General features: G+C 50.9%; 1 protein-coding gene across 5 annotated transcripts in view; it reads left to right on the top strand.

Moving 5' to 3' along the window:
• Positions 1-2365: 2365 nt before the first annotated feature.
• Positions 2366-20900, top strand: part of CASKIN1 (CASK interacting protein 1) — a 1401469-nt gene continuing 1382934 nt past the window's right edge. For all 5 annotated transcript variants that reach the window (XM_069647339.1, XM_069647342.1, XM_069647341.1 and 2 more), the window contains exon 1: positions 2366-3170. In XM_069647339.1, coding sequence (XP_069503440.1) covers positions 3077-3170 — 94 coding nt within the window. In that variant the 5' untranslated portion in view covers positions 2366-3076. The remainder of the gene's footprint in view (positions 3171-20900) is intronic.

Genomic DNA, 20900 nt, shown 5'->3' with positions numbered 1-20900 from the left:
GGGTTTTTCTGGTGCCGGGGGCATGGCCCCTTTAGATGTGGGGGGCGGGAAGCACAATGGGGGAATGGCACGGGAAAGGATGGGGTGGTGCTGTTTGCACAAGCGGGCCACTCCGGGGGAACAGGTATTGAGCCTGGAGGGGCATGGCCCCGGGGAGAAAGCGGGACGCCTGGAAAAGGGGTAAGGAGACGGTAGGGTCCAAGTGATAGTTAGGGAGGAAGTGGCTTTATTTAATTATTTAATTGTTGGGGAAAATGAAAGTGTTTAATTATTTAATTGGTTGTTTAAAATATTTCTTCAGTCTGTAAGGCCATGGAGCCAGGTAAGCGTTTAATTGTAAGCTTTGGCCTGTCACATTAAAGCAACCTTTTCCACTTTTAAATGAGTCTGGGTTTTTGTGCAGTAAGCCAAAAGGGGGCCCCTGGGGGGAACGCGAAGCATTTCCCCCCGGGGAGGTTTTTGGTGCTGCACACGGCCAGCGAGTGGCCGTGGGGGGCAGAGCGCCTCCTCAGGGTATTTAAGGGTCCAGGGAAGGTTCCGGAGGCAGGCGACGGTTGGGCTTGGTGATTGTCCCGCCCTTCCACCCCTTTCTTTTGGGTTAGGTCTGGTATCTGGTTATTAAATGGGGGGGGGTTCATTGTACTTGGGTTCTGCAGGGTTTTTAACTTCCCATGTCAAGTTTTTACGGGGTTTTTTTGGTGTCTGTTAAGGAGCTAGTGTCTGGTAGTTTTGTGTGACAGGTCGGGGCATTAGTGAAGTTGTGATGTAAAATGTATGTTGCTGATGTGGCAGGTCAGACTGGCTGCAGGTCATAGGAAGGGGGAGATTGGTGTAGAGCGGAGTCTGAGGGGTATTGAAGTGGTTCTGGGCTCTGGGGGCATGGCCCCTTTAGATGTGGGGGGAGGGAAGCACAATGGGGGAATAGCACGGGAAAGGATGGGGTGGTGCTGTTTGCACAAGCGGGCCACCCCAGGGGAACAGGTATTGAGCCTGGAGGGGCATGGCCCCGGGGAGAAAGCGGGACGCCTGGAAAAGGGGTAAGGAGACGTTAGGGTCCAAGGGGTAGTTAAGGAGGAAATGGCTTTATTTAATTATTGGGGGAAAATGAAAATGTTTAATTATTTAATTGGTTGTTTAAAATATTTCTTCAGTCTGTAAGGCCATGGAGCCAGGTAAGCGTTTAATTGTAAGCTTTGGCCTGTCACATTAAAGTGACCTTTTCCCCTTTTAAATGAGTCTGGGTTTTTGTGCAGTAAGCCAAAAAGAGTGCAGGTGACAGTAACAGAAAACAGACATGGGGGTGGCAGATAAGAGAACTAGAGATGGGAGCTTAAGACACAAGAGACAGGGATATATGGGAAGAGGTATAGAGAAGAGACAGGGGGTATAGCTGCAGAAGTGGTAGGAGAGTGCTGGGAGTTCTAGGGAAGTGTGGAGATTAGACAGAGGAGAGACAGGCCGAGAATTGATGTGACATAGGAGAGACCAGAAAGGCTTTAAGTGGAGAGAATGTGGGAATCCAGCTAAGGGGCATACAGGATAAAGTAAAACAAAAAACACATAGAAAGAAGGAGACTGGGGGGAGAGACGAGCACACCGGAGTATGGAGGAGATTGCCACAGAGGAAAGGGGACAGCGAGGGGAGACAGACAGGGATAGAAGGCAGTGGCAGTAAGAAGATAAGAGAGAGGAGAGACAAGCAGGGACTGAAGGACAATGATTGACTAGGCAGAGCGTGAGGGATACGGGTAAGTGCGGCGATGAAGAGGAGAAACTGAGGAAGAAGTGGAGCGAGAGAGGAGGAGAAAGAGGGAGCGCGACAGAGCGAGAGAGAGAGAGGGAGAAGGGAATGACAATGAAGACAGTCGCAGGGACCGGCGGGTAGAGAGGCTATGGGGCAGCGCAATAACGGACCGAGGAAGATGGGGCCGAGAGACAGAATAACGGGATGAAGGGAGGAGTGGGAGGAGAGTCCGCCGGGGAGGAGAATGGGGAATGGGAGGAGGATTAAAAGGGGCGGAGAATATATCAGGGAAAAGGAGGATGGAGAGGGAACAGCGAAAGAGCGGCCGACGGGGGTGGGGGAGAACGGGGTATGGGATTGATAAAGAGAGACTGGCACCGAAATGACCATAAAGTAAGGCTCGGGGTTAAAGATGGAATCCAGAGCAATGACTCTAAATCTGGGCCAGGTGTTACTCTTCTTCGGTCAATAAATGATGTCTTATGCATACATTAATAGGCAATGCACACGCCAGCAAAGGATCGCTGTATTGCAATGTAGGGTGTCGAGCGGGGAGGGGGAGGGAGGGCTGGAAGGAGGAGAGGGAGGGGGAGGCGGAGACTGGGGACAGGGGCGGGAGCATTGTGAGGGCGGAGAGCCCTGCAGAGGCTACGCTGCTCGGGTCCACCCGCTCCTGCAGCACCCAGTGCCCACCAAGGGCTACCCTTCGCTTCTTGGTTTGACTGCATCCAGAGGACCCCGGGACTGCGGAGAAAGTAGCGTTGGAGTCGAAACCCGCCGTGTCTTGTTTTTGGAACATTAATCACCGCACTCCCCCACCCCCAACCGGCGCCCCCACTCCTCGGGGCACTGATCCCACCTCCAGTGGATGGCTAATGGTTTTCCATTTTTGGTTTTGGGCATCGTTGCGGCAAGGCTGACCCCGGCCCCACCCGGAGGGGGCTTTTTTCGGAGGCTGGCATTGCTAGTGGTGCAGGGGTCCCAGCCCCCACCACTTTAGAGGCGCCTCGAAGACCTGGTTTCTCTCTGGTGCTTCTTCTCGGACGGACTCGCCCCCGGGTGTGGATTTGCATCGAGCCCCCCGGTGGCATGGCTCCGTACAAAAACACAAACCCGATCCAGTTCTGTGCGCCCCTTGGATCCCCGGTGTCCCCCTGAACCCCCGCACCCACACCCCACCCTGGATGTGCGTCTACCTACCCCAGACACTCGGGCAAGATGATCTGAGGACCCCAGCCGGCGCCCCACTGGCCCAGCCCCTACACTGTGCGGTCCGGAACCGAGGATCCCCTTGACCCCCCCACCCCCTTGACCCCCCCTGGAGATCTTGCGATGGGAAAGGACCAGGAGCTTTTGCAGGCTGTGAAGACCGAGGACCTGATCACCGTGCAGAAGCTGCTGCAGAGGCCCAGGCCGGGCAAAGCCAGTGAGTACCTTTGCGAGGGGGGGATAGGGGGGGGGGGTCATGCTACCACTGCTGGCCATTTATGCTGTCTAATGCTATCGCGTGGGGGAGGGGCAACAGGAACCCAGTCCTGCCCACGGCCACCAATAGTGCTGCACACTTAACACCAGTGCCTTGCAGTGCAATGCTCTTCACCACCCCGTTGGCCACCAGTGCCACACTGCCCTGTTAATTATCATCGATGCTGGCCAGTGTGCAGTGCACTGCCCACCTCAGTGCTGGCCATGGCTCTCTGCTGACCAGTAACGCTGCCCAGAGCACCCATGGCTGCCAATGTTCTCCAGCGCATTGCTTGCCAACGGTACTCCCCAGTACACTGCCACGCCGGTGCTGTTCAGTGCACACTACCGGTGTTGCTTGCTTGACAATATCGTTGTGCAGTGGCGACCAGACAACACATCATTCCGCGCGCCGTCTATGTCCCGTTCTGGAATGGCGTGCAGCCGGGCACTGCTGACCACTGGGGCTGTCCAGTTCATCACCGATTCTGTTCAGCGACTGTTGGCCACAAGTGCTGTCCATGGTACTGTTGACCACAAGTGATGCCCACTGTGCAGTATTTATGTTAAAGGCACCGAACACCATTAGCGCCTTCCGGTGCCCTGTGCACCACGAGTGCAGTGCCCACTACACTCTGAAAAAGGGGCAGTGTCTGCCTTAAAGGTCTGTGGGCATTGCCCTCCTGCTCACCGCTGCACCTGGTGAACACGATGATGCAGGGCTGGCTTGGCACACCTCCTAGAAAGATAGAAAGTGGAATGCGGTGGTAGGGGGCCAGCCACCCCCCCACCCCAGTTGCCCGGCAGGACCGGGCACCTCGCCTCACTGCCACAGTGCGATCTGCACCAATCACAGAGGCACCCTGGCGTGACGCAGTGCACAGAGGTTGCCAGTGCAGTGCTGGCCCGCTTGGCATGAACGTTTAACGACAACCCACTGGCGATGGTTTGGTGGGCATTGCCCTGAGGTTGCTTGTGCGGATCAGGATGCCATGGGTTGTGGAATGTAATTTTGTTTGGCCACTCTGCCATAGGCCATAGACGGCAGTAGTGCCTGGAGGCAAAATTGGGCGTGTGCTGTTCGCTACTGCTCGGGTAGGCTGTCCTGGAGAATTGGCCTGGGGTTTCTTGTGCTGGCAAATATGTGGTTCTCTTACTGGTCGGGTTGGCATGTATCTTAACCCAGAGGTTGCCAATGCTAACATTCTCGCGAGAACATTGGCCCGGTTTATTGCAAGAAGGCAAATTGAGCGGTGGGGGTGGGGGGCGGTGTGTTGTTGGGGGGGAGGGGTGGGGGTCGGTAAGGACCTTGGCTTCAGCTTAACTGTTCTGTGTCACTCCTGTGCGTCTGACACACCTCTGTGCAGAACATGAGAGGGGCTGTTGTAAAACAAATGGGGGTGGGGGAGTTAGGCAGCGTCTCTCCGGGGGTTGGGGATGCTGGCTACTTAGGTGGGGGATTGGGGATGCGGGATACTTAGGTGGGGGGTTGGGGATGCTGGATACTTAGGTGGGGGGTTGGGGATGCTGGCTACTTAGATGGGGGATTGGGGATGCGGGATACTTAGGTGGGGGGTTGGGTATGCTGGCTACTTAGGTGGGGGTTTGGGGATGCTCGCTACTTAGGTGGGGGGTTGGGAATGCTGGCTACTTAGGTGGGGGTTTGGGGATGCTGGCTACTTAGGTGGGGGATTGGGGATGCTCGCTACTTAGGTGGGGGATTGGGGATGCTGGCTACTTAGGTGGGGGATTGGGGATGCTCGCTACTTAGGTGGGGGATTGGAGATGCTGGCTACTTAGGTGGGGGATTGGGGATGCGGGATACTTAGGTGGGGGGTTGGGGATGCTGAATACTTAGGTGGGGGGTTGGGGATGCTGGCTACTTAGATGGGGGATTGGGGATGCGGGATACTTAGGTGGGGGATTGGGGATGCTGGCTACTTAGGTGGGGGATTGGGGATGCTCGCTACTTAGGTGGGGGATTGGAGATGCTGGCTACTTAGGTGGGGGATTGGGGATGCGGGATACTTAGGTGGGGGATTGGGGATGCTCGCTACTTAGGTGGGGGGTTGGGAATGCTGGCTACTTAGGTGGGGGATTGGGGTTGCGGGATACTTAGGTGGGGGATTGGGGATGCTTGATACTTAGATAAGCTGAGAGGTGGGGATCTTTGGGGGGCATCTAACTCCCTCACGGGACCTCCGAATGCACAGGGCTTAAAAGAAGCCGAACCAACGATTTCCCTGACACTGGGGGCCTGCATAGGGTGGGGGTAGTGTGTGGCCATGTCCCTCACACACGGGACAACACAGATTAGGAGGGGCAATGGGACACACTCGGGGTCTCATTGAATAAAAAGGGGGTGTGACAGTCTCTTTCACACTTAGTGCCTCATAGGAGAGGAGAGTATCACACTCCCCCTTACACTCAGGGCCACATAGAAAAAAAGGGCAGTGTGACAATTATCCTCACACCCCAGGCCTCATAGTATCGTAAATGTAGTGTCACATTCTCCCTCTCACCCAGGGCCTCATAGGATAGAAAATGCAGTGTGACAATGACCCTCACGCCCAGGGCCTCATAGGATAGAAATTGCAGTGTGGCAATGACCCTCACGCCCAGGGCCTCATAGTACAGAAAAGCTAGTGTCACAGTCTCCCTCACACTCAGGGCCTCATACGATAGAAAGGAGAATATCACACTCTCACTCACACTCAGGGCCTCATACGATAGAAAGGTGAATATCACAGTCTCCCTCACACCCAGGGCCTCATAGGAAAGAAATGAGAATATCACGCTCTCCCTCACACCCAGGGCCCCGTAGGAAAGAAAGGGCAGTGTGACAATGTCCATCACATCGAGGTCCCCATAGTATCGAAAGGGTAGTGTCACAGTCTCCCTCACACCCAGTGCATCATAGGTTACAAAGGAGAATGTCACACTCTCCCTCACAGTCAGGCCCTCATAGGATAGAAAGGAGAATATCAGACTCACCCTCACACTCAGACCCTCATAGGCTAGAACAGAGAATATCACAACCTCTTCTTAAGAAACCCTCTGTCGACCCTTCCTGCCCGGCTAACTATCGCCCAATCTTCATCACCCCTTTCCTGGGCAAACTCATGGAAAAGCTGGCCATCTCCCAGCTTAATCTTCACACTGAATCTGTTGGTTGTCTCCATGACCATCAGTCTGGCTTCAGAGCTGCCAGAAGCACGGAAACTACTCTCCTGAACATCTGCGAAGAACTGCTCTCCAACCTTGATTCCAACACCCTGTGTCCTCATCTTACTTGATCTCTCCTCTGCCTTTGACACGGTCAACCATGCCATCATGCTCAACCATATCCGTGATAACCTGGGTATCACCGATCAGGCCCTGGCTTGGCTGACTTCTTTCCTCTCCGATCGACCCTCTCAGGTTCAACTTGGGTCCTTCCTCTCCTCTATCTCTATCTCTACCTGTGGTGTTCCCCAGGGGCCTAACTTCTCTCCCTGGCTGTTCAATCTATACCTGGCACTTCTTGCCCACCGCATTGCCGCTCTCTGCCCCAACTTTCAGTGCTATGCGGATGACAACTAATTTTCAGGCTCTCTTCTGCCACCTCTTCTCCTTCTCTCATCTCTGACTGTCTGTCCGCCATCCAGGAGTGGTGTGCCGCCAATGATCTCTGCCTTAATGCCAGTAAGACCGAGATTCTCCTCATCAGCTCACCTGCTCCATCCTTTCCTGTCACTGTCTGGCCGGCCTCTCTTGGCCCTCTTCCTGCTCCCACCTGTGAGGCTAAAAACCTTGGGGTCATCTTCGACTCCACGCTTTCTTTCTCTCCTCACATCTCTGTCGTCTCTAAGAAGTCACATTAGCAGCTGCACCTCCTCAGAGGTATTCTTCCTTTCCTCACATTTCCCCAGACGCTCACTGTCTACAGAGCTCTGGTTCTCTCTAGGCTGGACTATTGCAACAGCCTCTTTCTAAATCTGCCTGCTTCTACTCTCCGCTCACTGCAACTCACCCAGGACAGGACTGCAAAGCTTGTCCTTGGCCTCAAGCCCAGGGATCGTATCTCTCCAGGACTGAAATCTTTGCATTGGCTCCCAGTTGGAGCGAGGATTAAGTTCAAAACCCTCTGCATTGTCCACAAGGCCTTCTGGGGCCTGAGACCTCAATACCTTCAACTCTCTCTTTCAAAATATCTTCTGTCTCGAGCTCTTGGCTCCTCCGCCTCCAACTTCCTCAGGGTCAGTCGCTTCTCCAAGCAGCGAGTTGGTGGTAGATCTCATTCGTCTGCTGGGGCCTCCTTCTGGAACAGCCTCCCTGAAACTTGAGGAGAACCATCTCCGGTTCCGGAAGCACCTCAAGACCTTCCTCTTTGCTTCTGCTTTCTCTCTTCCTCTCCCCTGTTAATCTCCTGGCTGTATGTAAACTGTACTGATTACCTGGCTACTTCTGGCCCAGGACATCTCCCGCCAGTTGCACACCTGCGCTGCCCCCCTGGCAACCCTTGCACTCGGGGACTGTTCCTGTATCCCTACAGCCCTTACTAGTACTTGACCCCTGATTTCTGCACTTACCCTTGCACTTGCCACCAGCTGGCTGCACTTTTACTCATTGTCTGATTTATTGTATTTATTTATTTTTACTGTTATCCTATGCATTGTACTGATCCCCTCCCCTTCCCCTCACACTTTTCCCCTGCCCCCTCCTCAGCACTTGCGTGATCTCAATGTCACCTGGCCTAGTAGGATCGCTGTCTCTGTCTTCCCTGTTTCCTCCTCCCTTGCCTCGCCGCGCCTTGAAACACTTGTGTATAGGCGCGTTATAAATGCCATATCATATCATAACCTCCCTCACACCCAGGGCCTCATAGGATAGAAAGGAGAATAACACGCTCTCCCTCACAGTCAGGCCCTCATAGGATGGAAAGGAGAATATCACACGCTCCCTCACACTCTCATAGGATAGAAAGGCCAGTGTGAAATGACCCTCACACCCAGGGCCTCTTAGTATAGAAAAAGTAGTGTCACAGTCTGCCTCACATCCAGGGCCTCATAGGTTAGAAATGACAATATCACACTCTCCCTCGCAGGATAGAAAAGCGACTATCACACTCTCCCTCACACTCAGGGCTTCATGGGCTAGGAGGAAGGGCAGTGTAGTAATTTCCCCCGCACTGATGATTTACGCATGCTTAGGAAATAAAAGGCTCAGTGTGGGACAGTGGGAAGCGTCCTTCATCGCAGGGTAGAATGAACAGCGAGACCGTCCACCTCCCACACTGCTCTGCTGTGAATGGGGGCATTTAGAAGGTACCGGGTGACACTGTTCCGAGGGAAAATCTCCTCTCCCCCCCTCTCCCACAGTGCAATATGAATGCGGGAGATACGGTTTCCGGCGCTCTCGGTGCCTGGGTAGATGGCGCCCAGCGCCGCCCTCTGACAGCCCGTGAGGGGAGGAATGCAGGACACGTGGAAGGGTCAGTCTGCCGTGCAGCTGTCCGAGACCTCTGTTTTGTGGAACCGGATATGCCAGCATGACCATACGCACATGGACCTGGACTCAGGCTGGCACCCGTCTACTGCCTTCGACATGAGCAGCCTGCAGGCCTTGGAGTTTTGCACGTGCAAGACGCTGCACGGAAAGTCACGTGGCTGGCAGCACGCGGCATGTAATGAGCCGTGACGTGGAGCTGCTTGGACTCTGGGACTTGGAGTTTCATTTATCATTGTATGATCGTGGCCCACATGCAGGGTGCTGTTGGCTTGAAAAAGTCGGGGCTGGGTTGAGGTGACTGTCGTGACATGGGACTAGTTGACAGCTTTGTAGTGAAATCGGTAAAATAAAGGGCCCATAAAAAGGAATAAGGAATTGTGTAATAAACATATTTGGCATACCCACAAGACAACACCATTCCAGTATAATGATCACTCTTTCAAGACAAAACATGTGTATGGTCCATTTTGAGATATATTGACAACTACGCAATGAAGGTGTTGTTATTGTAAATTTGCTCTCAAGACCATACAGGTCTTGTTATAATATGATAAGTTATTTATAACGCGCTTAATACCCAGAGGTTTCTAAGCGCGGAGCGAGGATCAAACCTGTGTTGCTCAGTGTCACCTTGCTTCCAATGCGAGCACGCTGCCCCTGGGCTATTCTCCCGAGACGACTGCTGTTTTAACTACTTCCCTCTGATAAAGAGACCTGCGTGATTTGGCAAGATCTGCGCGGTCTGTCAAGCAAATGCATTGCCCTATCACTGTACATGTTTCATTCGTCCACTAGAAAGTGCCAACACGTAGACTCGACATACTAAGAACTATAGGTTTACCTATAGGACAGGGGCGGCAAAGTGTGCTTAACATAGCAGGACGGGAGGTACAGATGCTATCTTCACCCACCCTACCCCCATTGTAAATGGGATCCAGATGCTGCTCTTACTAGCCTCAGGGTGCTAGCACGCCGTGCATGGCGGTTCCCTGTGTCGAGTTGACTAACCATCAGCCCCGCCAGCAAAGCTAATCACCACGCGTCTTAGTAGAAGTTAATCATCACCGCCCTCATCTGATTCACAGATCCATGGTCCATAAGACATGCCTACAGCTGTAGCCACACGTGGTCTCTGCTCCATGCACCCACACAGGTGGGTGCATCCTAGACACGTCTTCAGGCTACCGCAGCCCTACATGCATGAGTATCAGATCAGCTGTCGGATGATGGGTGGTGATGGGGACCAAGTTGCCACCCAGTTGCGCAACTGATCGCCGCGCTGCCACGTCCATACACAGCTGGGGATGGAAAGCGTGGTGGTGGCAGCTGATAGTGTGCATGGATCCACAACCATGTTGCATAATGTACTCTTCACCTGAGCGCCCAGGTTCACCCTAGAGCCTTTCTTTGTGGTTTGTGACAGAGGCAGAGTTTGTGTACGCCTCACCCCAGAGGCTCAGATTTAATGTAGTGGATGCCCAATGGAATTGCATGAGAAAATGGTGCATGAAAGGTCAGAAATGTCTTGAAGTAGGTACCCGGGACACCTGCAAGCTGATCATAGCCCATGGTTGGCGAGTGCAATCCATCCCGTACTCCACTACGCACATTGGAATAAGATGCATAGCACTGTTATATGACGGGTTGCCATAAACAGGTTATTAGTCTCATTGTTGACGAATAAACAGTGCATGGTTATTTGTAATTTTACTTATTTGGGGCAGTGTTTCGATCAGAGCCATGGACATAGTCACAGTGGACATGGCCTTGCCATGATTGTCTGTCTTGCAACAGAGTGTATGCATTGGGTGCGAAACCAGGTGATGATAGGGGTGATGTACGCCATCAACTAAGGACCATAAGTGAGAACAGGAGACCACGTAGGAGTCCAGGCACACCAGGCCATGTTGATATACATGCAGGTGGTGGTGGGTGCGGATCTCCATTTTGTGTCTTTGAAGTGGTTTCTTAATCCAGCGCTTGGTAAACATATCATGTTTTGAGGAGCTCTACAGTGCAAGAAAGCAGGAGATTGCACAGGTCTTAGGACCATGGCACCAGCAAAAAGGCCTTGGTGTCCGGGGAATGCATGGCCAACTCTGAAGAGGAGGGTCCAATGGATTTCATGGAATGCTGAATGCCTACTGTGCCCGGTGGCACTTCCAGAAGAAGGCCGGCTTCAGACAGACTCAGTAAAGAATTACTGTACCAGGGGCCCGGTAAGACTGCGCTCCTGTGCCCTAGGCCCCAATGACATCAACCAACACTCTGTTCTATAGGCAGAGAAGCTGAGAGTCCTTGAGGGCAATCTCAAAGGAAGGCGGGCCATTATAGGTACGCTACCAGACAGAGGGTAATTCCCTGGCCCTCCACTCTCGGCACACGATGATAAGCCAGTGCAAGGCTTTTCTTAGTACTAACTGCATTCATCACTGCTCCCCCAGCCCATCCCTGTGCCCCCGTTACATCTTGGCTTTAAAGGTGGGCAGCAGAGTCTTTAGCCCAATACAGGAAGCCGGATCTTGGCAGAGTTGAGCGCTGCTGCTGTGGAGGCGGCAGGCAGGTGATGGGTGCAGCTCGACGACCTCTCGCTTCTCCAAGCTCGCCAGCCCTGTCCTTGGCCGCGCTCATGTTGCTTTTGAAGGAATCTCTCGATGCTCTGGCTTCCAGGCCTAGTCGTGGGAATCTCACTCAGGGCTGGCCGGGCCCTGTTTGGCTTCTGTGTGCGTCTGGGTTTCACATGTTTAATATCTGTGATGTTTTTTGACCGTGGTGTTATTCAGATGCCTCTTGGTGCGGTGCGTTAGGGGAATTCTTGGCTGTCTCTTTATTGCTGACATCATTCTCTCCTAATATCAGCGGTGCGGGTTCCTGCAGGGAAGAGCTTCAGATACGTTTTTGGAGACAAAGGTCTAAAAATTCATTTCCCAGCAATTGCAAAGTCGTTCTATTTTCATGGAAGGCCCAACACTTCCAGGCTTGAACATTTGAGAGGCTATCAGTGGAATGCCAAAAGAATGGAAGTCAATAGCTAGGAGTGCGGGAGCTGGGGAGGAGCGCCCCCCCCCCTCAATTCAGAAAACAAGATGTAAACGGGCCCTTCGTGTCATATGCAAGACCGGCACCAGACTATTTCAAGAAAATGTGCAGCTGCACTTGACATGTTTGTTGGGGATGGTTATGTGTTGTATGTATCCGGTTCTATGTGATATTTTCGATTTTTTATAATTCACCTTACTAAAAGACCGATTTAAGAAAAAGGGAAAACCCACATTTCCACGCCCCCATCAGTACCAATACTCCCCTTCTCTGGAATTAACCCGAAATCGGTGGTTTCACCCCCGACCTCCTCCTCCCCACCCAAGACTCCCCCATACCAATACAACACAAACACCTAAGACACACACAAACACATATACACACATAAACTTGTCTCCTCCCCCTCGACGCCACTTACGGGTCCTGGAGTGCCTGTCAGCCCCTGCAGGCACTCGCCTGAGTCGCAGGGGATGACAGTTCGTTTTAGAAAGACTGCTCTGTGGGGTAACAGAGCGGTCTTTCTAAATCGATTTTTTTTGTATTCGTTTTTTTAAAAACAACCACTTCACTTAGGATCATGTATCCACAGTCACTCACTCCCCTTGATATGTTTTAATTCCTTGAAGAAATTTTGATTTGATTTGTTTTGTTGACAAAGTATGAATTCATCCTGGGTCTGCAACCTAAGGTTCTCCAGATGTTTTGGACTATGGACTATGATTTTGGTCAAAGATGATGAGAGTTGCAGTCCAAAACACCTGGATAGCCAAGGGTTGCATGCCTCTGAGTTAGTCTCCCCATATGGCTCAAGAGTGGAGCCTAGTTTTAATTGTGGTGTTGTGCATGAACGCAGGCGATTGAGTGGACGAATGTCTGCTAGGCTTCCCAACAGTAGCTGCTTCTGCCCCTGGTGTGAGCTCTGGTTTCTCCATATAGTTCTCAATCTCGGTTGGATGAACTAACCTTGATTCTAATCTTCCCTCTAACCTCATCCTACCTGATCTCACTTCTGCCTTTGACAGGTCAACCATGCCATCCTGCTCAACCAGCTCTGTGATAACTGGGTAGCGCTGATCAGGCTCTGGCCTGGCTGACTTCTTTCCACTCTGACCATCCCTCCCAGGTCCAACTTGGGTCCTTCCTCTCCTCTATCTCTCTCTCCACCTGCGGTGTTCCCCAGGGGTTTAACCTTTTTCCCTGGTTGTTCAAATAATACCTGGCACCTCTCGCCCACCGCATAGCTGCTCTCTGCTCCAACTTCCAGCACTCTGCTGATGACACCCAACTCGCTTTCAGGCCCCCCTTTGCCGCCTCTTCTCCTTTTCTCATCCTGGATTGTCTGTCGGCAATCCAGGAGCGGTGCGCCGCCAATGATCTCTGCCTGAATGCCAGCAAGACAGAGATCCTACTCATCAGCACACCTGCACCCCTCTTTCCCGCCACTATCTGTCCGGCCTCCCTTGGCTCTCCTCCTGCTCCCAGCTGTGAGGCTAAGAACCTCGACTCCTCACCCTCCTTGCTCTCCTCATATTACTGATGTCTCTAAGAAGTCAAGCGACCAATTGCACCTCCTCAGAGGTATTCTTCCTTTCCTCTCCTTCCCCCAGAAGCTCACTGTCTCTCGAGCCCTGGTTCTCTATAGGTTTGACTACTCTAACAGCCTCTTTTTAAATCTGCCTGCTTCTACTCTCCGTCCTCTGCAACTCATCCAGAACAGGACTGCAAGACTTGTCCTTGGCCTCAAGCCAAGGGGTCGTATCTCTCCAGCACTGAAATCTCTCCATTGGCTCCCAGTGACTGCAAGGATCAAGTTCAAGACCCTTTTCTTTGCCCACAAAGCCTTCTGGGGCCTGGGACCAACATATCTCCAGCTTTCTCTTCTGAAGTATCTTCCTACACGAGCTCTTCGCTCCTCCACCTCTAACTCCTTGAGGGTCAGTCGCTTTTCCAAGCAACAAGTTGGGGTCAGATGTCTCTCTTTGGCTGGCACCTGCCTCTGGAATAGCCTCCCTTCCTCTCTGAAACTTGAGCAGAACCATCTCCGGGTCCGGATGCAGCTCAAGACTTTCCGCTTTGCTTCTGCCTTCTCTCTTCCGCTACCTTGCTGATCTCCTGTCTGACACTGCACTAGTTACCTGGTTATCCTCTGATCCACGGGCCCAGGTTCCCGACCCCCCAGTTGCACACCTGCACTGCCTCCCGGCTACCTTGCACTTGAGGCTGTATCTGTAACACTCCAACCCCCCTACCTGCACTCATCTAACACTTGTTTTCTGCACTTAACCCTGCACTGCCACCCTGCTGGCCGCACTTCTTGTTTTCAATGTTTGATCCCATGTCTTGCACTTGTTCCTCCTCCCCTTGCCCTGGCACTTCTCCCCTTCCCTCTCCCCTGCACTTGCGCAATCTCAATGCCACTGGGCCTAGTAAGATTGTTGTCTTGTCCCCCCTTGTTCCCCTTCCCTGCCTCGTTATAAATAAAATATCATATGATATCATAACTAGGTTCGAATGGCCATGAGCTGCAATAGACAGCTCTTTGCACTGATGCATTTGTAGGGGTACATCTGTCAAGTTATTACTTCATGCTCCAAATGTGGAGCTGTCTTTGGTGATGGTTGATGGCTTCTCCAATTAGGGTGATTGAGGATTTGCTATTGCGCGCCCCTTTCTTGAGTTTGATAGATTCTGAATAGTCTGGAGTTGCTGCCTCTTAATATTTCCTGGTACAATGTCCTCCATTTTTTATTATCTTGATTCTGTTGCAATTTGCAAAAGGTACCCTTTCTGATCATTATCTTTCAATATTTATGATTTGGGACGTGACACCTGCTCCATCAAATTCTAGTGCAAAGAAAGTGGTGGGTAGATTGGAAGTCATAACTTAATTTAAAACCTCTAAAAATGGAAAACTAAAGTCATGCCAAAGACATGATTCCAAGAAACCTGTTCCTCCTGCAAAGAGGATATTTTAGTCCTCCATGAATACACAAGCACCAAATGTGGACCAAACAGTCCCACTACTTGTCCAACCCTGCATGCATCACACTCTATGGTCTCCCACATGTACGAAGAGGCTCTGTCTGTAGTGGGTGACAGTCATTTATGTCCTCTTGTCAGGCCATGACTGCCTGGCTTCTTGTGATTTATTTATTTAATTAATTTGATATAGCGCCCAGACCATAAGGTATCAGAGCGCTTGTACAAAGTAAGTGGTTACAAACCGAAGGAAGGTATTGAGTAACGTACATACAGGTTATGCATATTTATTGTTGTTTGAAGAAGATGAAAGATGGTTCTTCTGGATGTGATCAGGAAGGGTGTTCCACAGGGATAGGGCGGTAACACTGAAGCTGGAGCCTCCCGCCCACTTGAGGTTAAAACGAGGCGTAAGTAAGGCAAGTCTGGAGGAGAAGTGGAGGGAGCGGGTTGCTGGCTTGGCTGAGATGCGTGGAATGAGGAAAGAGGGGGCATTCTTGTGAAGACATCGGTGAGTGATGGTCAGTGTTTTAAATTCAATTCCTGCTTTTTAATTCGATTCTTGCTTTTTAATTCAATTCTTGCTTTTATGGGAAGCCAGTGAGCCTCCGTTCTTGATGTAGAGATGTGGGCAGAGGGTCTTAGGCCCAGGGCTGCTCTAAGGGCTTTATTTAGCAGGAGTTGGATAGTTTAGGCTATTCATTTGCTTTTTGGTCCAGCTGTGATCCCGGTTTGGGAAAATAGGAGTAGGTGGACTTCAGACTCCTGAAACTAGATCTTAGCTCACAAATCTCAATGTTGGTCTCGGATGAGAGCTTTCCTAGGCCCCAGCTCCAGAGCTCTGTCTGAAAATGTAAAATATTGGGGAACAAGATTTCTCCAAGGTTTGGAATAAGACCACGGCAGAATTTGAGATGTGGGTTCTAGTTTAATGAGAGATTAGTACCTTGGGCCCTCAGCGGTCCTGTCATTGGCAGAAGAGGTGAATGCTGACTGGTTACCTGTCTTAAACCAGAACCCGGTTGCCAGGGAAGAGCCTCGAGCCTACTGGAGTACACCTCCCATGTCCCCGTTGTGCCTGAAAGTCTCCAGTCATGATCATATCTTCCTCCTTGGAGTAGAGTTAATCCCTGCTCAACCTCAGACCCATTCTTTTCATACGTTCCACACAAGATGGCGCATGGGTGTAATTTTCTCATGGAAGGTGCACAGTAGAAAGTGTGTAAAAGATTCCCCTTCATATAAAATATTCTAAAAAAAGAGAAAAATTGTCAGCCATAGGGGCAACAAGACACACAATGTCAATGCTCATCCCATCTCCCCTTCCCTTTGCCCTCACTGATGCAGTGCTCAAGGCAATCTGTTCATTCCCAAGATCACACGTGCAGTGTTTTGATATGCACTTTGTGTGGCAGGCCCAAAGACAGCTGACACAAAAGGGCATTACTTGTGTATGGTCAGGCAGGCTTTCCTCCAGACACGCTCACACTTGCTTTGTCCATTGTTTTCCACCACAGACTCCATTTATGCTAAGTAAGAGTGCCTCACTGTGTGTCATTGCGCAGTGTGATCTACTCACTTCATGACTACAAGTCATGTCTCTTTGAGAGAGGGTGGTGTTGGAGTGTGGTTGTTAGTAGTCTGTCCTTGGAGGTCCATACTGGAGTCTATTAGTACTTTTCAGCGGTGGATCCAGGGATAGCAGACCAGTGCCAACCATAGAGCACACAATCCTGTGAGAGAGTATCAGACAAAGACCAATTACAGAGCAGAGGATCTTGGGAGAGGGAATAAGACCAGGATAGACAATAAAGCAACGAATCATGGGGAGAGGCATTGCTAGGGTGGGGGAAGAGGGGGCTATAACCCTGGGTCTTGTGTTTGTAGCCCAGGATAGAAGCTCAGGGCCTACAACCAAAAGGCTAGCTAGCCCTGAGTCCCGAGTCCTGACATTAGCGTAGCCCCAGATCTTTTCCAGACCAAGCAACACCCCTGATCATGGGAGAACACATTCTTTAGCAGAGGGTTATGGGATAAGAGACCTGGATGGACCAGGGCGCACAGGTTCATGGGAGGGGCTATCAGGACTGATCTGAAATTAGTGCAGATGGTGTCGGATGATGCTTATCCCGCAGCTTGGAGAACACACTCCCGACCTCCTGGCAGAAGGGAAAATACCACCAGGAGCGGTGGCTCTCCAGATTATCTCAGCCCTGGGCTGGCTCCCCCCTGTCCTACCCAGAGTTCACAGAGGAGCCAGTCCTTTCCTGTCCCTTTTCGGTTTGTTAGGACTCTCCACAAACTTTTTAAAGTCATTGGGTGTAGCTGGGGCCTGTACCCAGCAGTTCTGCCCTCTGGGCTGGCCACAGCGCTTAGTTCTTCAAATCCAGAGTGACCAGCCCAGAGTCCAAGCACAGCTTCAGGACAGCATCGGAACGGGGATGGGAGAAACGCCCAGAACTTCAGTACGCTCAGACACCATAACTCAGTGAATGAATCCCACCCTTTGGCTCGCGTGGCGGTGCATGTTTTAGGTTATGTTATGTTAATCTTGGCGCTGAGAGGAGAGAGTTCCATAGGGAGAACAAGCCAAAAAAGGAGAACTTTTTCAGAAGAGAAATGTCTTTATCGCCTTCCTGAAAGCAAGGTGATTAATTTCTTGATGGAGAAGGGAAGCTCATTCCATATGATGGCAGCAGCTACAGAGAAGGCCCTGCCTCTTGTCCGTGCTCGCCGATAAGATGGCACAATGAGAAGGTCGGCAGTAGTGGAGCTCAACACGGCGGGTGGGAACATAGCGTGTGAACGTGACTTGAAGGAATTCAGCTCCCAAGCCGTGTACAGCCTGGCACACGATACACAGAGCTTTAAACCTAATACATCGACTCACCGGGAGCCAATGAAGAGACCGTAGGACATGGAACATATGGCCTCCATAAGGGAGCCTGTAGCCATTCTAACGGCCAGATTTTGTAAATGCTGCAGTCTCAGAATAAGCCCCTTCGGTTGAGCCAGATATAGAGAGTTACAATAGTCCAGGCGTGATAGTATAAGAGCTGCTACCACCCGTGGATGAAGAAACTCAGGAATCAGGGGGGGGAGTACTTTCTTTAGGACTCGAAGCTGAAAGTGGCCTGTGTGGCAAACGGTAGTGATCTGGTTCTCCATAGAGAGAGATGCCGATAGTATCACACCCAGATTTTTCACTTTCTTAGTAGGAATGGGAAGGTTGCCAAAAGATATGGGCCAGAGAGTCCACCCAAAGTGAAGGATCAGGAGGGCACCCCACCACCAAGACCTATGTCTTGTCTCAGTTTAGTTTGAGCCAGTTGTCGTTCATCCACTTACCAACAGCAGTCAGGCATCTTCACAGGCATGACACCATCTCAGCCTGATCTAGATCTAAACGTATCAGGATCTGAGTGTCGTCGGCGTATGAATAACACTGGACGCCGAAGGAGCGGATGATACAGACAAGTGCCCAAATATAGATGTTAAAAAGAATTGGAGACAAGGAGGAACCCTGCGGTACTCCGCAGCTTAGAGGGCAGGGAGTAGCTAGAAAGGGTGGCATAGAGAGAGTCTGGGTAAGTTCTGCCAGGAACGAGGTGAACCATGCTAGTACTTGGCCAGATCTGCCCATCTGGGCAAGGCGAGACAACAGTATGGGGGATCAAACTGTACGCATTTAGCCACCTATCAGGGACCTATCAGGGACGTAAGTTACAAGGCTGTCAAAGCATCAAAGGAAATGTAAATCACGTTATCCTGATTGCCAAAGGAACCACATGCCAATGTTGAAGCGGTTGGTGATGTGAATACAATGTACAGGTTATGAAGACTTCATTTACTTTAAAAAGGTGAAGTGGTCTTGTCAGAAATAGGCAAACGGTCCTTCCAAGAAGCCTGAAGGTTTCAACCCCAAGGCAGCAACGCCCTCCCTGGCATCTGCTCTTTTGTGACTCGTAGCAGAGTGGATTGGTGGCAGTTGAGCCAGGTGCAGCAGACACACAGCTGCCTTTGGTGAATGGCGCTGTAAGATGCTCTCAGTACGTTATATTCCCGGGAACAGACACGCGCAAATTGAAATATCTCGCATATTGTGCTTCCAGACCATCATGTGTTCCTGATTGAGGAAGGAACTAGAAATGTCCAAGGCTCTGGACCAATCCTTTGAGTTCCCACATCTGGTTGAGACTGTGGGTGTTATCAGGTCCACATTCCGAGTCCCATAGTAAAATCCAAAGGGGTCCCAAAAGTGTCACTAATTGAGGCTCCGGTTCAAAGGCTCAGTCAAGATCCTGAGAGGGCATAGTCCGGATTTGCAGAGGGGCACGAGCCACATTACAAGTGAACATGACAGATCCTCAGAGAGCCCTGGTGTGATCCTGGCAGCAGAACCAAATTATGATACTTTGACTCAGATCTTGAGAGGTTCCAGGCTTGGGCCTGACTGGAGAGGAGGAAGGTGCTGACCCAGATTCAGTACTTGAAACCTCACAGGTGTGGTTCTCAAGGTGGGAAAAGGATGGTTCCAATTCTGACACTCGGGCCAAAGCCTTGAGGTTCACCTGGTGTGGCTCAAGATTAGACTCAGGATGGTCAACCATGTGGGTTCTTTCTTAATTTTGAGTCAGCTGTACCCATCCCTACTGGACAACAGACTCAGACCATATCAAGATGTTTACACTCTATTTCACACATCAGTGGGCTCTTGGTAGGCCTAGCATCAGGGTCTTTCAACTTTTTTAATTGAAATAAGCCAACCCTGCTTGGGGGTTGTCTGGGCACCATGACCCTGATAAAGAAAGATTAATAGATTTTTTAAGTGGCAATTTAGCATTTTAGCATCACCCTGATGTTTTTCTTTGTTCTGCTGTGCAGAGGTCAATGTTACGTTATGTTACTTGGCATTTATATAGCGCCTTATGTATCATTGGTATGATCTCAAAGCGCTGGTAGGTTGAACGCCCTTGGGAACCGTAGTTCAAGACAGTAGAGAGAGAGAGACATAAGGTGCATGGGTGCACCGGAAATGTGTGCCACCGGTGTGGCAGTTGCATTATAGCTGCTTCTTAGCGGTAGGTGTGGTGGTTGGGAGGTCGGGTATATGTGTTCATTCTAGAGGGTTGACACCTAGACTGATTTCTGGCTGCGTTAGGCCCGAGGAGACGCTTAAGCTAGTGGTGTGTGCTCAGCTAGCTGTGTTTAATTAGGATGATGAGGAGTATGTGGTGGGTGTTAGTATGAGAACAGCTATACCGAATGTGTCATAGTATCGCTGCGTTCTAGTTGAGTGGGGGTGTATAGGAGAGAGTAAGCGTGGTAGTGTGATACGGTGGTTATCAGTAAGGTGCTTGAGATCGAGCACTCCATTTGTACCATCTATTCTGTTTTATTTACTCTGTCCGTTCATTCTACTTTGTCTGTTCATCCATTTTGTCTGTTCCATCCATTTAATCTACTAGTCCTTCCATCCGTTCCATCCACTCATCCGTTCCATCCAATAAACCATTCCTGTGATAATCTCAGGTACCTCCCCTGCAGCTATTTCCCCTTTACGTCCATTGCCTTAGCTAGAATGTTGCCATCGAATGAAGCCAAGAGGTGGGGCTGATGGTATGAACATATTCCCTAAGGAAGAATCAGTGGTAACAAGCTAAACGCACTGCCACAGTTTGTGTACTTCCCGGCCAAAGTCAGACCTCTTTCAAAGCTGTTAATTGATCAAAGACATGTCCCACCCTGCTTCCAGCTCTTTGGTGTGGGGCGGTTACTATACTTGGAGATTAATGAAGTTCAAGGTGGGGTTCATGTTATGCACCCTCAATTATATAACCCGGTAAACCAAAATTGGTGTGTGCATTAAGAAAATCACCATTGTTATCTATCCACCCTAAAGCTGCTTCAGACAGATTTTCTCTGCTGGAGGGCACAGGCCCCCAAGCATCCTTTTGAAATGGGCCCCCCCATGCCCCTGCACATCTTCAGCTGGCCATGGCTCTTGGGCATAGTGCTGAGGAAAGGCACCTGCCCGAGAGGCATTGTCCACACGCCAACCAACCGCTTGCTCGCAGCCAAGATAAGAAATTATAGGTTATTTATAACGCGCTTAATACCCAGAGGTTTCAAAGCGCGGACCCGGGGATCGAACCTGTGGTGCTCCATGTCATCTTGCTTCCAA

This window comes from Ambystoma mexicanum, chromosome 2q (assembly GCF_040938575.1).
Source record: "Ambystoma mexicanum isolate Mex_15411 chromosome 2q, UKY_AmexF1_1, whole genome shotgun sequence".
Taxonomy (NCBI): domain Eukaryota; kingdom Metazoa; phylum Chordata; class Amphibia; order Caudata; family Ambystomatidae; genus Ambystoma; species Ambystoma mexicanum.
The sequence above is the reverse complement of the archived record's forward strand: the minus strand, read 5'-3'. Positions and strand labels throughout refer to the sequence as shown.